We start from the raw sequence: 14,795 nt of genomic DNA on the forward strand, positions 1-14,795 counted from the left end.
GATGTTATTGATTTTGACATTTTTGCATGGGTTGAAATAGTGTGTGCATTATATTCTCTCTCTGAATTTATGTCAAAGCCGTTCATAAAATGTACATATATATTAGTCATGTTTGGTTCAGGGCATCATTAGCTAATAATACATTATATTTTAGTGTACAGCTTCATTACCTACAAGATCTTTTCTGTGTAAAAGGCTATGCATTTTTTCATATATGTGTATTTTAATCTTGCTCCAGTATTGTCATTTTTTTTTTGCCAATGCCAACTACAGATTTATGAGTTTATCTATTACTCAGTCATTGGTATAATTGGCTTATCAAATGATAAGTACATGTATTAAAATGATTTATTTTGTGTGCCTCAGACGCAATTTTAATTTTTGCATTTTCTAAAATTTTTTAAAAGACACATGAGGCTTGCACCAAACACTGTATGTACATTACTGGAAGATATTGTGGTATTAAGGGAATGGATGATAATAATGCTGCCTAATGTAAAAGTGAATATTTATTTAAGGTGCACTTAGGCTATATTCACACATCATGTCTTTTTCAGCGTTCATTTTCTGCAGCAAAACCTGATGTCATGCCAGGAGGTTGTTCAAGACTTTTGTTGCTGTTTTCTTGCTTTTTTGCTTTTTTTTGGTGCGTTTTTTCAGTGTTTTACTCACTGTCCTTTTGTCTCTGTTATGCATGTACATAAAGTTCAGTGAAAAAAAAATCTCATTCTGGTTTAGGTGCAAAAAACACTGAAAAAAACATGATGAAAGTTCAGCTTTGCTTCCACCACAGAAGCATTAACACAGGTCACCAATGCAAGACATATGTGAAACCATATTAACCAGAATTTCAAATGTACAGTGAGGAAGGTGAATTGTTCAGGAATAGTTTACCTAAGACACTGGCAGTACATTGAGTTTGTATGACACTATTTACTTTTACACTATGGGGTCTGCAATCGAGTTGCTCAGGGCATTGTGAGCTTCACAATGCTGTACTTGCTTATTTTCACTAAAAACGCAGCAAAATCTGATAGCTATGTTCACGCATCTTGTTTTTTTCAGCGGTTTTTCACTACCCATTACTTCCAATGGGTAAAAAACGCTGAAAAAACGCTGAAAGAAGTGACATGCTCTATTTACCAAAAAAACATGCAAGGCACAAAATCCTGAACAAAAAAATCCCATGATGTGTGAACAGAGAATTCTGGTTTATCATAGACTTTGCTGGTACTCCAAAAGACAGCTGAAAATATGCATAAAAAACTGCATCAAAAAACGCTGAAAAAAACATGATGTTTGAACATAGCCTTAAATTTGAAAAGTAATTTTCAGTGAGACAGTTCTACTTAACTAAAAATCAACTCAGAGGAAACTGATTCTGTTTCCACCATCTTGTACAACAACACAGACCAGACCTATTGATTACTGCAAAGTGTACATGTCAAACTCTGGCCCGTGGGCCAAATGTGACCCGCAGTGTGGTTTTACTTGGCCGCGATACCAGAACCACCACCCCTATGAGGGGCCCATTATTCTGTATGGAGGACTATGTGGGGCCCATTATACTGTATGGAGGACTATGTGGGGTCCATTATTCTGTATGGAGGACTATGTGGCGCCCATTATTCTGTGTGTAGGACTATTTTGGGCCCATTATTCTGTATGGAGGACAATGTGGGGCCCATTATTCTGTATGGAGGTCTATATGGGGCCTGTTATTCTGTATGGAGGACTATGTGGGGTCCATTATTCTGTATGGAAGACTTTGTCTGGCCCATTATTCTGCATGGAGGACTTTATGGGGCCCATTATATTATATACTGGTTGGCCCGCGACTTTTTCCCAGTTTTTCATTTTGGTCCACTGTGTTTTGAGTTTGATATCTTTGCAGTAAAGGCTCCACACTTTCTCCAGTCTCCCAAGTCTGATGCCTCACAACCTTTGGACTTCACTCTATCATACAAACTGTACATTCGGGCCCTCACTACCACTTGTCGCCTCTAATTCATAAACCTTTCTTTTATCAGTTTTTCAATCAACTTTGAATTGAGAAAAATGTTAGTGGATGCCCTTGTTATTTTTCATCTAGATTAATGCAACATCCTTCCATTTTACAGTCTTGCACCCATCCAATCCGTCCTTAAAGGGGTTTTCCCACAAACAAAATACACTTTAATTAATAGATCTTGGAATAAAAACAAGGTTTCACATTTGAATGTGTAAAAAAAATTGTTCCTGCATTGAGATAGTCTTATAAATATGCCCCGGCTGTGTACTGTGTAATGGCTGTGTCTGACCATGCAGGAACATGGTCTGATCATACCACATCTCCTGAGGAGCGGAAGACGCAAAAGAGAGTATACAGATATTACTGCAGGGGATCGTAATGAAAAACATTTCACTGCCTGTTTAAAAACTTGTTTTGCCTCACAGAAAGAATCATTTGTGATCCCGTGCTGTAATGTCTATCCTCTCTTCTGCTTCCTCCACTACCCAGGAGCTGTGGTATGGTCAGACCACTTCCCTGTACGGTCAGACACAGACATTACACAGTACATAGCAGGCGCGCATTTATAAGATTATCTCAGCACGGGAACATTTTTTTAACACTCGCGGCTGTTAGACCGCCTGATGGCTGATAAAATCCGCCATCAAGTGTGGGGAAAGATGTGGGTTCAGCAATTGAGCCCGCATCAAAGGCAGGGACATGGCCAATGTTGAACATGTACGACAACGGTCGGAAAGGGGCTAAACATGGTTTACCTCATAGAAAGTAGCAGTTGTGATCCCATGCAGTAATGTCTGTATAGTCTTTTGCTTCCTCCCCTGCCCAGGAGATGTGGTATAATCAGACCATGTTCCTGCATGGTAAGACACAGCCATTACACAGTACACAGCAGGGGCACATTTATAAGATTATCTCAGCACAGGAATATTTTATTTAACACATCCGATTGTGGAACTTATTATTATTCCAAGATTAATTAATCTATTAATTAAAATGTACTTTGTTCGTGAGACAACCCCTTTAAGTTTCAGCTGTCATTTAATTAGAAGATTAACATATCATGACACACTATTCTGTCTGATAAAATAAACAGGATTCTTTACAACTTGGATCAAAACAAATTCACCGTATTCATAAGGCATCCAGTAAAAAACTAATGAATGATGGCAGTTTGAACAACATCCTTTACCCTATTATATACCTTGAGGGTCCCTTGGGGTACCATACTTTTCCTCAGAAGCAGTGTTTTTATCGTATACAATTTTAATTTTTAAATAGATTTATTACATTTATGGGAAATACCTTTGTGTGTCTCTTTTTTGATTTTGAGGCACATGGAGAAAGTGTATTGGGCCATAGCAGACTGCGGGTGTGGTATTATATATACAGGTGCATCTTAATAAATTAGAATATCATCCAAAAGTTAATTTATTTCAGTTCTTCAATACAAAAAGTGAAACTCATATATTATATAGAGTCATTACAATCAGAGTGATCTATTTCAAGTGTTTATTTCTGTTAATGTTGATGATTATGGCTTACAGCCAATGAAAACACAAAAGTCATTATCTCAGTAAATTAAAATAATTAACAAAAACATCTGCAAAGACGTCCTAAGCATTTAAAAAGGTCCCTTAGTCTGTTTTAGTAGGCTCCACAATGATGGGGAAGACTGCTGACTTGACAGATGTCCAGAAGGCAGTCACTGACACACTCCACAAGGTCCCAGAGTTCCAGTACTCAGTCTCTCAACAATTTCAAACTGGCCTCTTCTTTGCATTTTGGCCGGAGTAGTGCTGCAGGGTTTTACAAGTGCACTGTCATCACAGGAGATGAGGATACTACTCCGATGCAGACATTGAAGCAGTAAGGTCCTTTATTTGTATTACCATATACACCTGATGAAGGCTGTTAACCGCCTTGTGAATTTTATGGTCAGCCGAATGAAGAACCTTACTGCATCAACAATTGCAGTAGTACCCTCATCTCTTGGGATGACAGCACACTCATAGAATCCGGCACTATAATTACATCCTTTTATGACTGGGTGATCCACTAAGCAGACACCATTAACACCATCGTTCATTAACAGGCCCCACCGAGACCGACCGTAAGTTAGTGTACACCTTGCACCCATTCCACAGGCAAAGTCTTTCCTGAGATAGTGCCACATTCCTATCTTTTCTAGACTTCTTTGGATCTTGTCCGAAATGAAAATCTATGAGAAGGTGTACGCGTCTTGTTCAAAGCCTATCGCTTGTTAAAATACCACTATCTGAAGGTGGTATGCAAAGATCCTGACTAATTCTATAAAACTTCTGCTGCAGTTCTTTAACTGCTTTCTAGGAACATGTCTCGGAAACACAGTGAGGACATGTATGAAAGTGTCTTATTACCAGAAGGGTGAAGGTGAGGTCAATCCAATTGCGCAATGACATGTTCTCAATTAATATTCACATTTCCAATGCTTTTTTCACAATCCTCCAATAATCCTGTCTGAGCACAAGTGTAAGGTTCACTAATTTGGTTGCACAAAACATCTGCCACTTAAGTTTAGTAGGATCCTGAAGCGAGATTGGAAAACAAGTATCTCTCATCTCTATTCTCCCTCTGTGAGTCATTTTAAGAGTTTGTCAAGGAGGGTCTTGGCTCCCATATACATTATACAAATGTCAATTAGCAATCGCCATTATCGATGGATTCGGATCACAGTCTAATGTGAATGGAGAGCCAGATTCTTCCTCTTCCTCTCGTACAGTACACATGAGCGCTTGGCAGATGGTATGCTCTTGTGTATGGGAGAGTCGGGAGAGATAGCTGCCAAATTGGCCCAATCATCACTTGGCCAATAGCTATCTAAAATGTATGGGGCACTTTAGGATCTTAGGACTATCAGACATCATTCATTTTTCATGTACACCAACAAAGGATTGATTTTCATTAGGCTAAGTTACCAAAATGAGTATTTGGTGGGCATTTGACGCCGCATATTTTTGCTGTGCAAAAAAAAGCCAGCATCCTACAGTTCCAGAAAAGTGAGTGGGATTTACAGAAATCTCATGCTGACTGTGCTATTTTTAAAGCTGTGTAAACTGATCTGCGGTGCATGTTTAAAAACTGCAACATGTCAATTTCTCTTGGTGTAAAATGTCTTTTATTTGAGGATTTTCTCCACAAACTTAAATGAGATAAGTAAAACCAGCAAGTAAAAAATGCTTGTGTGGTTTTTAGTGCATTTCTGCAGCAGAAACACACTTAAAACTCATGTAATCTGTACATGATTTTATTAATAAACTTTTATCAAAGCCAAATAACAGGAAGTAGCTAAAGCAAAGCAATTCTATTTAAAACACGACATAACAGAAGAAGGCAAAAACTGCAGCAGAAAAAAACAAGATTAAAGCGCATGTAAAAAATACAATTAAAACTGTAATGAAAAAACTCAAATAACCTAATTTAACTAATACTGAAGGTACAGAAATGTTGCAGAAAATCTGTGGCATCAAATACTCACCAAGTACTTATTGTGGGAATTTAGCCTACGGGCTCATACACACACCTGCTTTTTCCACATACAAGAAAAACGGACCGATTATTCTGATCAGACTTTGATCACAGGTTGACCAGTGTGGTCTGAGTGTGATCTGTTTTTCAGTACTTGGTGAAATTAAAAATTTTTTTTCCCATCCTCTTCATTCTGACTGTCCATGAAAATCGGACCGCTGTCATCCTAGTGCAGTCCAATTTTTTTAACGAACTCATTGACTTGCATCGCCGATTTTGATCTAACCCTCAGATCAAAATTGGACATGTATTCATGATTCTCTGTGGACCTCTCAGTCCACGAAAAAATTACAGACTTGTGAATGGCTTCATGGACTATCACAGGCACATAAAAAATTGGACTTGTGAATGAGTCCAAAGTGTTTTGGATAAAAAATTCATCAGAGTTTGGTTAATGTGCCAGTTTGCACCATCAGTGTTTCATCAGATTTTTTTGCGCACAAGGTTTCCCAATATTCTCCAATCAAACAAGAAAATACGTTTTTTTCATGGATCCATAGACTTGCGTTTGCGAGTTTGATCGTAGACTATGGTCAAAAACAGTCAAGTCTCTATTTTTATTTGATGACTGCTCTGACATAAAAATATCACCATAGACTATATCTAGTACAAGTCTGATCAGTGAAAATCACAGATTGTACGGGTATCATTAACAAAATTTACCTTATTTCTGTTGCGTACAAATTATCCTAGTAGTAGAAATATGGGAGTTCCAGTGAGACTGGTACTTTACCTTTATCAATTGTATTTTTTACAAGTAGACATATGAATCAATAGACTGCTGTGTTTCAGGAGGATATTGCTAGGTGAAATTACACTAAGACATATGTATTGGCCGAAAATATGTCAATAGTTTTTTTTCACATATATAATATTGATTACCGAGAACCAGTAAGGATTTTTGAGTTTTGCACTTGTCTTTTTTTGTGTCCCATTGAATGTTTTATACATAACTCATGTGTGCTGATGGTTATTTTTCATTCAGGTCCATCACTGGACATTTTGCTATTTGTACGTACTAGTCAATTTTTTAGAGGTGGAAAAAAAACAGTAAATTATAAATGATTATGTTGTTTGCAAAAAATTAAATATAAAAATATAAAATTAGCAAATACATTTTTTTTTACCTCTCACCACATTTATAAGTAAGCCCGTAATCGCCTGAATAAATAGTTTATACTCATTTAAAAGGGATTTCACCACAAAATAATCCATCCAAAGAAGAAGTGAGAAATGTATGACCATTACTAGATTGGGTGTCCCTGAGCTCCGGTAGGAATACATGGTAGTTGGTGCATGAGGTTTCCGTTAGGTATCAACACTTCAGGTTGATAGAAGTGGGGTAATGGTATCAGGAATGTTTTCTTGGCACGCCCTGTGTCCTCTGATACCAATTGTGACGCTGCCTACCGTCACCTCTCATGGATAAGCCGTGAGGCAGGGGAGTCAAAAAGGCTGGGGTTAAATACCAAGAGTGTATGTCAAAGGCAAAGGGGCAAGACAAGAGTAAACAGGTCACAGTCTGAAGTCAGCAGTCCAACATGGCATATATCGAGACAAAGGGACTAGCCAAACGAATAGTCAAAAGCAAGGTCTGAGGTCATGCAGCAAAAGATCAGAAGAGCGGAACACTAAAGCACAAGGCACACACTCCACCGAGCAAAGCTACGACTGACAATGGTCTGACTATTGCCAGCCAGCTAAATAGGATGACACCCGGGGAAGCCTAGCAGGCTCAGCCTGTGATTGGACTGCTGGGCAATCTTAAATTTGTCATGCTGAGTTGCAGTTTAATTCTGTAGAGCTGCACTGGGAGGAAGGAGAACGAGTTGTCACTACTTCCATCTAAGTTGCTTTAGCCGCTATAAACTCTCCTGCTCGTATTGGCCACTATTCTTTCAGAATGATTTCAACACTTTGTGGAATCTACAGTATGTTATGATGAACTGTTGTGGTTTTGAAGACCAAAGAAGGTCCAACACACTACTGTACAAGATTGGTGTCTGTAATATAGTGGCCATTCAGTGTACGTAGATTATATTACATTTGCAGAAAGTAAATGATACGGTGTTTGAGTTTCTAGCATCATTTATACTTGGGAGTAGTAGAGTGAACGACATACACACGGCTCAGTTTAACCAACTGACTATAGAAACTACCTAATACATTCTGATTTTAGAGTAGGAAGTCTAGTATGTGAATGAATCTTGAGGGTAGAAGCACTTGTTAATTTTGCATTTTGATCCTTGTGATGATAGCGTCCCTGTACATCTCTAGTATTCTCAGCTGTTCATACCATCTTGCTGAGCTGTCTGCAAACTGATCTGCTGATTCTTAAAACAGCTTGGAATTTCTTGGCTGTCATCTTGAACGTACTGTGTTAGGGAGCTCTTCCCTGGTGACATTTGTCTATCTGTATATACTTGGCAATCTTTGGAAAATATTCATGTTGCCAAGATGAGAACATCATATTTAATTTTAAACGCCAATCTTAATGTTCCCAACAGTTTATGTATTTGCATCTTCAGCACTATATTTGAATAAATATATATTAGTAAATTTGCACAAAAAAATATTAACCCAGATAATAGCAAATTATATGTATTCAAAAATAAAAGTAAAAAATGAAAATAGAAATAAACATCTTTGAATCAAGTAGGAGAGAAAAAAAAGTGAGGAGAAAAAGATAATGGAAGGTAATTAGGAAAGGAGATATGCACCGGTACAACCAATGATATTTTTGGAAACTCTAACAGGTTCTCCATTTTTTTGTTCGAATGTGTCTTTGCCTAGTGCATAACAGGCATAGATAAAAAATATACTGATTGTAAGGTAATAAAATAATCTCCTTACCAAGGATAAGAGAATCTGAGAGGCTTTACAGGTTGTCCAGGATTAGAACACATACCTGATTTCTTTCAGAACCAGTGCTGCATCTGTCGGTTATGTCTTGTATTACAGCTCAGCTTATCGTCAGTAAGGTACAAGCGCTGTGTAATCAACTCTTCTGCTCTAAAATCTTTTATACTGTCGGAAGCACTCTTTTTTTCCCCCAATCTCATGTAATAAAGTGGAGAGTATTTGATAAGGAACGGCCCCTTAGTGGTGATGTCCATTCTTACTCTTTTTGATCTCCCAGCACTCCAGTCCTGAGCAAACGTTAAGGTGTGCCTATAATTTAAGGAAACAGAAAAAGCTATCATGAGTGAACAGTAACACTAATTCTGTTTATTATATAAATTGTATCCAACACTTTTCAGTAGTTTTCCACTCTGCATTGTCTATCTCTAATTGTCAGTCGTTTCTGAGCTGGTGGGTGGAGATTACCTATTATGATGCCTCCTATAAACAGTACACAGAGAGAGAAAGATTCCTGCTCTTCATTTCTGTGCAGATTATGTTCAGAACCAGCGTGAAGGATATTATGCAGCAGTACTGAGCAGTGTAGTTATGAATCCAGCTCGAAAGTGTAATGAAATAATTTGCTAGAATATGCAGTACAGATCTGTTTCTCTGTCTGTTAGTGTATGTCCCTGCTCCCTATTACTCCTCCTTCTCCCATCTCTATAAAAAATTAACTTATGTGCAGTTTGTTGAAACGACAGTGACTATTACAATTAACTAATATTTCTACCACAGCCCAAAATGTACCGTACAAAGAACCAATGAGATGCACACATTTTTTCACATTGTAACCTTTGAAGGAGCAGGGGACACCCAGATGACCACATAATGTCTTTACTTTCTTGGGTTCTTCATTGATTCTGTGCTTATATATATTTGCCTATGGTAGGGTCCATTATATCTTACTTTCCAAAATAAGCCATTTATAATAATAATAATAATTTTTATTTCTATAGCACCAACATATTCCACAGCACTTTACATTTTACATTTTAGCTTTGCAACATAATGTGATTTTGTTAAAAAAATAATGTTACTTTTCTAAAATATCATCAATTCACTATCTGCCCAAATCCTGACGCTTACTGTGTAATACCACTGGTTAACAGTTTGTATGGGAACACATATCACAATCTATAGATACCTATTACAATGCTGTAGCTTCGTAAATATGTTGTTAGGCTACATTATGTGAACACTCTTACTTCGGGCAGTAAAAGTCTGTCTCTTGCTTACTTCGAAAACATTGAAATTATTCTCTTCCATGCAGTGCCATCATGTGGAATTTGCAGTAATTGCAGTTATTTTTTTTTTTAGAAAACTTTGTAATAAAGTATTTTTTTTTGCTTTAAATATATTTATTGGGTTTTAACAACATTGATTTGAGAATAGAACATTCCAATTACGTTCAATAATAACAATAAAAAAAAGTTGACAATTGTTAATATTAAGTTATTGTTAAACATTAGAATATAATTGTAACCAGCTTGATGAGATATTAGAAGCTCTTACATGAACCAAATAATTATGTGTATGCTAGAGGAATGTAAAGAAGAAAGGAGGGCGGAAAGAAAAAGAACCGGAAGGACAAGGAGGGGGACCCCCCCCCCCCCTCACAATTTATTCAATTTTAAGTATTATTTTCTGACAACCAAATTGGCAGGTCATTCCCCTCACTGATTAAAATCCAACATGTCCATTAGCGATGAAAAACTTTGAAGCGATTGTTATATCATGTGCAATCATGTTTTTTATTTTCATAATAGTGTTAACCTCTTCCACTCATTCACTTAAAGTGAGGCAGTTTCATCATGCTCCTGAATATTTTTGAAGTAGTCTATAGTCTCACAAAGATCTGAGACACAGAGTAAATCTTTAAGCTGATTATTATTTAAATTGCAACCTCTGAAGCCTTTTTGGGAGTCAGGTATACTCAGATTACAATATACAGGAGCATGAACTGACCATTTAACAGTTCCTTTCTGAGATGTAGGTTGCCATGTAAGCAAGTGATGGCTAATTAAGAAAAAGTCTATATGGCTATGCATATTGTGTAAAGGAGAATAATATGTATAATCCTTTATGTCTGCATGTAGTACCCTCCATACATCAACCACTTGGAGAGACTGAGCACATTTAGCAAAGCTTTTGTTTGTGATTTAGATTGATGACTTCTGCCCAGGGACACATCTAAAGAAGGATCCAAGACAAAATTTAAGTCACATCCAATAATGATAAGGCCCCCTGCATTTTTTAGTTTGTTTAAGTATTGATGGTATGTCTTAATTTGGTCACAATTAGGGATATAGAAGTTTGACAAAGTGAAAATTTTGGAGTAGAAAGAGATCTTAACAAACGCATACGTCCCCTCCGTGTCAGACAGCATTTCTAAAATAGTATGTGGGAGTGCTTTGTGTATGCCTATATTGACCCCCTTACACTTCAAAACAGCATTTGTACTGTGACGCTTAATTATATGTACCAAATGTCCAACTGGTGGTCTGTATGCAGGGGAGACAGGGCAAAAACTTAGAACAAGGATGAATTTTCATCGCCACAAAATAAAAGAAAAAAGATTAGATCTACCTGTGGCCAACCATTTTTGTATTCCTTATCACAACACCATGGACATGAAATTACTAGTATTAAAGGTAACTTCAAATTTCAGATAGACTGAAGAGTCTGGGAGTACAAACTTATGACAACCTTTGACACACTCAGTGCAGGAATGAATGTGTTGCATGGATTTATGTCTTTCTATAACAACTAAAGAATGTGATCCTCTGACCATGTGGGGGCATCACAAGCCTGGACCAGACCTCAATCACAGGATAATAAAACTTTCACACTCCTTATCTGTGAACTGATACAATATTTATGGCCACAACTGTTTATCAGTCTCCCATACTAATAGCTCTGCTTCACGTCACTTGTCTCATCCATTGCATTATTTTTGCATCCTATTGTGCATAAATATGTGACTCTTCAGATTTTGTGTTATTCTGTGCCTGATGAAGAGGCCTAGTAGTCTCGAAAGCTTGCAATTTGTTACCATCTTTTCAGTTAGCCATTAAAAGGTATCAACCACTGAGGACTCTGAAATCTTAATATTTTTGTAAATTGCTTAGAATTTTCCCAGGAACACGGTCTGATGAAAGAGCTCTCAGTGTGTGCGTCCTCTCAGTGCCATGTTCAGGCCACGTCCACTAATAAAGCTTTTATCTTGATTTTGTTTCCTAATATTATATACATGATGTATAAGTGGTAGCTTTTTAGTTATCTTATTGTACTTTAAGGATTAAAAAGATAAGTTCTTAAAGTACTACATGCTTTGTGTAAAGTAAATATTTAACTGATTATTTCTTATTCTGTAACATCAATTAGTCATGTTATTTTAATGTTCTTTTTAGGACTAATACTGATGACACCTCTACATACACGGCAGTGGCTAGAAATATACATGGACAGTCAACTACCAATTCTGCTGTGATTGTGAAACGTAAGTGAAGCAGTAATGGTGAAGAGTTTCAGTTGCATTTGTAAAACATGAAACTCTTGCACATTGTTCTAAATATGGCCCACAGGTACTCAACTAGGTTATCTTATGTAGACTCCTCACAAAAACATGAATTAACGATGGGGCATATTTTTTCACAGTTGTTTTTACATTTAGGTTAAATGCCATTTATGAAACCCTTCTCTACTATTTCTGACACATGTGACATGGTGGCTCAGTGGTTAGCACTGCACCCTTGCAGTGCTGGGGTCCTGGGTTCCAATCCCACAAAGGACAACAAGGAAAACATCTGAAAGGCACTTGTATGTTCTCCCCGTATTTGCGTAGGTTTCCTCCGGGTTCTCCAGTTTCCTCCCACAGTCCAAACACATACTGATAGGGAATGTACCGTATTTTTTGGACTATAAGGCACACTGGACTATAAGACGCCCCTAGGTTTTAGAGGAGGAAAATAGAAAAAAAATTAAAGCAAAAAATTATGCACTGTTATGAGGGAGGGGCTCTGCTGCTGACACTGGTATTGTGGTAATGTCCCCCAATTCTGATAATATCCTCCATCCTGGTATGTATGGCCCCTCCTTCTTGGTATACATGGCCCTCATCCTCATCCTGGTATATGTGGCCCTCATCTCCATCCTGGTATGCATGACACCTCTTGATCCCCCATCCTGGTATGCATGGCACCCCTTGATCCCCCATCCTGGTATGCATAGCACCCCTTGAGTCCCCATCACTCTGTACACAAAAAAAAGAAACAATTATACTCACCTCCTCTCTCCTCCAGTGCTGTCCTGCTCGATTCCGACACTCTCACTGTGTGAGCCGCGCATGGCAGGGACGCCATGCTCACTCACACAGTTAAGTGCTGTGCTGGAATAGTCACTGCTCACCACGCTGGGACTGTGTGCATGGGGAACAGTCACCATTCAGTCTCTTCAATAGCACGCACATTGTACCCGCAGCGCGGCTCCTTCTACTGTCAGCAGTCAGTGTGTCTGCTATTAAAGACCATGAATATACACTACAATCCATGGGAGTGGGTTGTAGCGAATATTTTGAGCTTTAATAGCAGGCACACAGACCACTGGCCTCAGCAGGAGCCACGCTGCGGCTACAGTGTGCGCGCTATTAAGGAAAATTAATAATCATTGCTCTCCACGCCCATGGGCGTGGGGAGCAGGGAATATTCATTTTCTTTAGCAGCGGGCACAGTGTAGGCTGCAGCAGGCGGCTGCTGCCTCCTGTGCCCCTCTCACTCCCGCTGCCACTCCTCCCAGCCCCCCCACCACGAAAGCCACAAAACATATGTTCGGACTATAAGACGCACCCCCCACTTTCCTCCAAAATTTTGGAGGAAAAAAGTGAGTCTTATAGTCCGAAAAATATGGTAGAGTGTGAGCCCTAATGGGGATAGTGTCGATAATGTCTGTAAAGCGCTGTGAAATTAATGGCGCTATATAAGTGAGTAAAATAAATAAAAATAAATAAAAATTTATTAAGGTTTGCTCCTGCTTTTCTGAAAGTGACTGAAACCAATATTAGGTCTGATATTTGTATGTTGGTGATAATAATAAGCTAAAGGTGGTCAATTGTGACCTGTGTTTGGTAATACTACTGCCTGGATGGCTGGTGCCAGTGGTGGTTATCAAACAGTATAAGCTGCAGAATAACTTTTTTTTCTTTTACACTACTCCTTCCATGTCCGTTGCCACTATTTTTTTATCATACATTTTCACAACACTTTAATTGACTTTCGTTAATCTTTTCAAGCCCAATTTTTCAAATCCTCGCCCAAAGGAACGTAATAATAAATGCTAAGTATGTACGCATACAGAGAGCAAAATGTGGCACAGGTTTTCAAATTGGACTAGTAAACAGGTGTGCAAAAACAGACATGCAAAGATAAATATCTACTACTATTTTTAATTTTTTTTTTTCTATTTTTTCCAAAACTCCCTCCCCACCCTCAAAAAAGTAAGCAATGCTAGGTTGGTTCATGACCCAAAAGCTGGCACCTGTAGCATGGCACTGTATTGGTGTGGCGTGCATAGATGTAAAATTTGAATTTGACTAGGAAAACAGATATGCTGCAGAAAAAAAAATTTTGTGGCACACACACTTTGTGAGTTAGACAGTCTCGTTTAAATGTCTGGATTTTAGGCAATTTTCTTTTGCATTTTTTAAAATGAAAATCACTCCCCTCTTTCACCTTCACAAAAAATGATTGCAAAAGAAATGTAAAAACTCAGTGCCGTTGCTTGTGACAAGCAAGTACATCATCTGACGCTGATTTCAGATTTTTTATAGAAACTTATTCTGTCTTGTTGCTGCTTTCTAATGCATTAAGAATAAATGCATAATTGTAATTCAAATGCAGCAAAACAGATTCCAGCTATACTAGATTACTGATAAACCATACTGAGTCTGGCACTGCTGCTGGCACCTCTCCTATCAATTGAACACATTACTGTCTGAAGTATTTGTATTTTAAGGCATTTCTTCCTATCACTATTGCTGAACTGTGAGTGAACTTTGACTAACTTTCTGGATGTAAATCTGCCTAAGGCTGTGTGCCCACGATGCGTTTTTAATGCATTTCTGCAACGTTTTTGCAGCTGCGGAAACGCTGCGGAAACGCATTAAAAACGCATGGTAGAAGGGTAGTGTAACGGGTCTGGGAGGCGGAACCTCTGAGCAACTTATACAAGGGGGCGGTCCTTGTAAGGAAGCGGGTGGCGACCAGGGAAGACAGGCAGGCAGTCACAGCAGGTGACCGGGACAGTCTCTGGGTAAACGGGC

At 38.3% G+C, this 14,795-nt stretch overlaps 1 protein-coding gene across 4 annotated transcripts in view; it reads left to right on the forward strand.

The window, feature by feature from the left end:
• MYOM2 (myomesin 2) overlaps nucleotides 1–14,795 on the forward strand; it is a 286,047-nt gene that overhangs the window by 115,309 nt on the left and 155,943 nt on the right. For all 4 annotated transcript variants that reach the window (XM_073675391.1, XM_073675390.1, XM_073675389.1 and 1 more), the window contains one exon: nucleotides 11,890–11,978. In XM_073675391.1, coding sequence (XP_073531492.1) covers nucleotides 11,890–11,978 — 89 coding nt within the window. The remainder of the gene's footprint in view (nucleotides 1–11,889; nucleotides 11,979–14,795) is intronic.

The sequence above is a fragment of the Phyllobates terribilis genome, unplaced genomic scaffold (assembly GCF_046119375.1).
Source record: "Phyllobates terribilis strain yellow unplaced genomic scaffold, ASM4611937v1 Scaffold_3__8_contigs__length_932513732, whole genome shotgun sequence".
In the NCBI taxonomy this organism is placed as follows: domain Eukaryota; kingdom Metazoa; phylum Chordata; class Amphibia; order Anura; family Dendrobatidae; genus Phyllobates; species Phyllobates terribilis.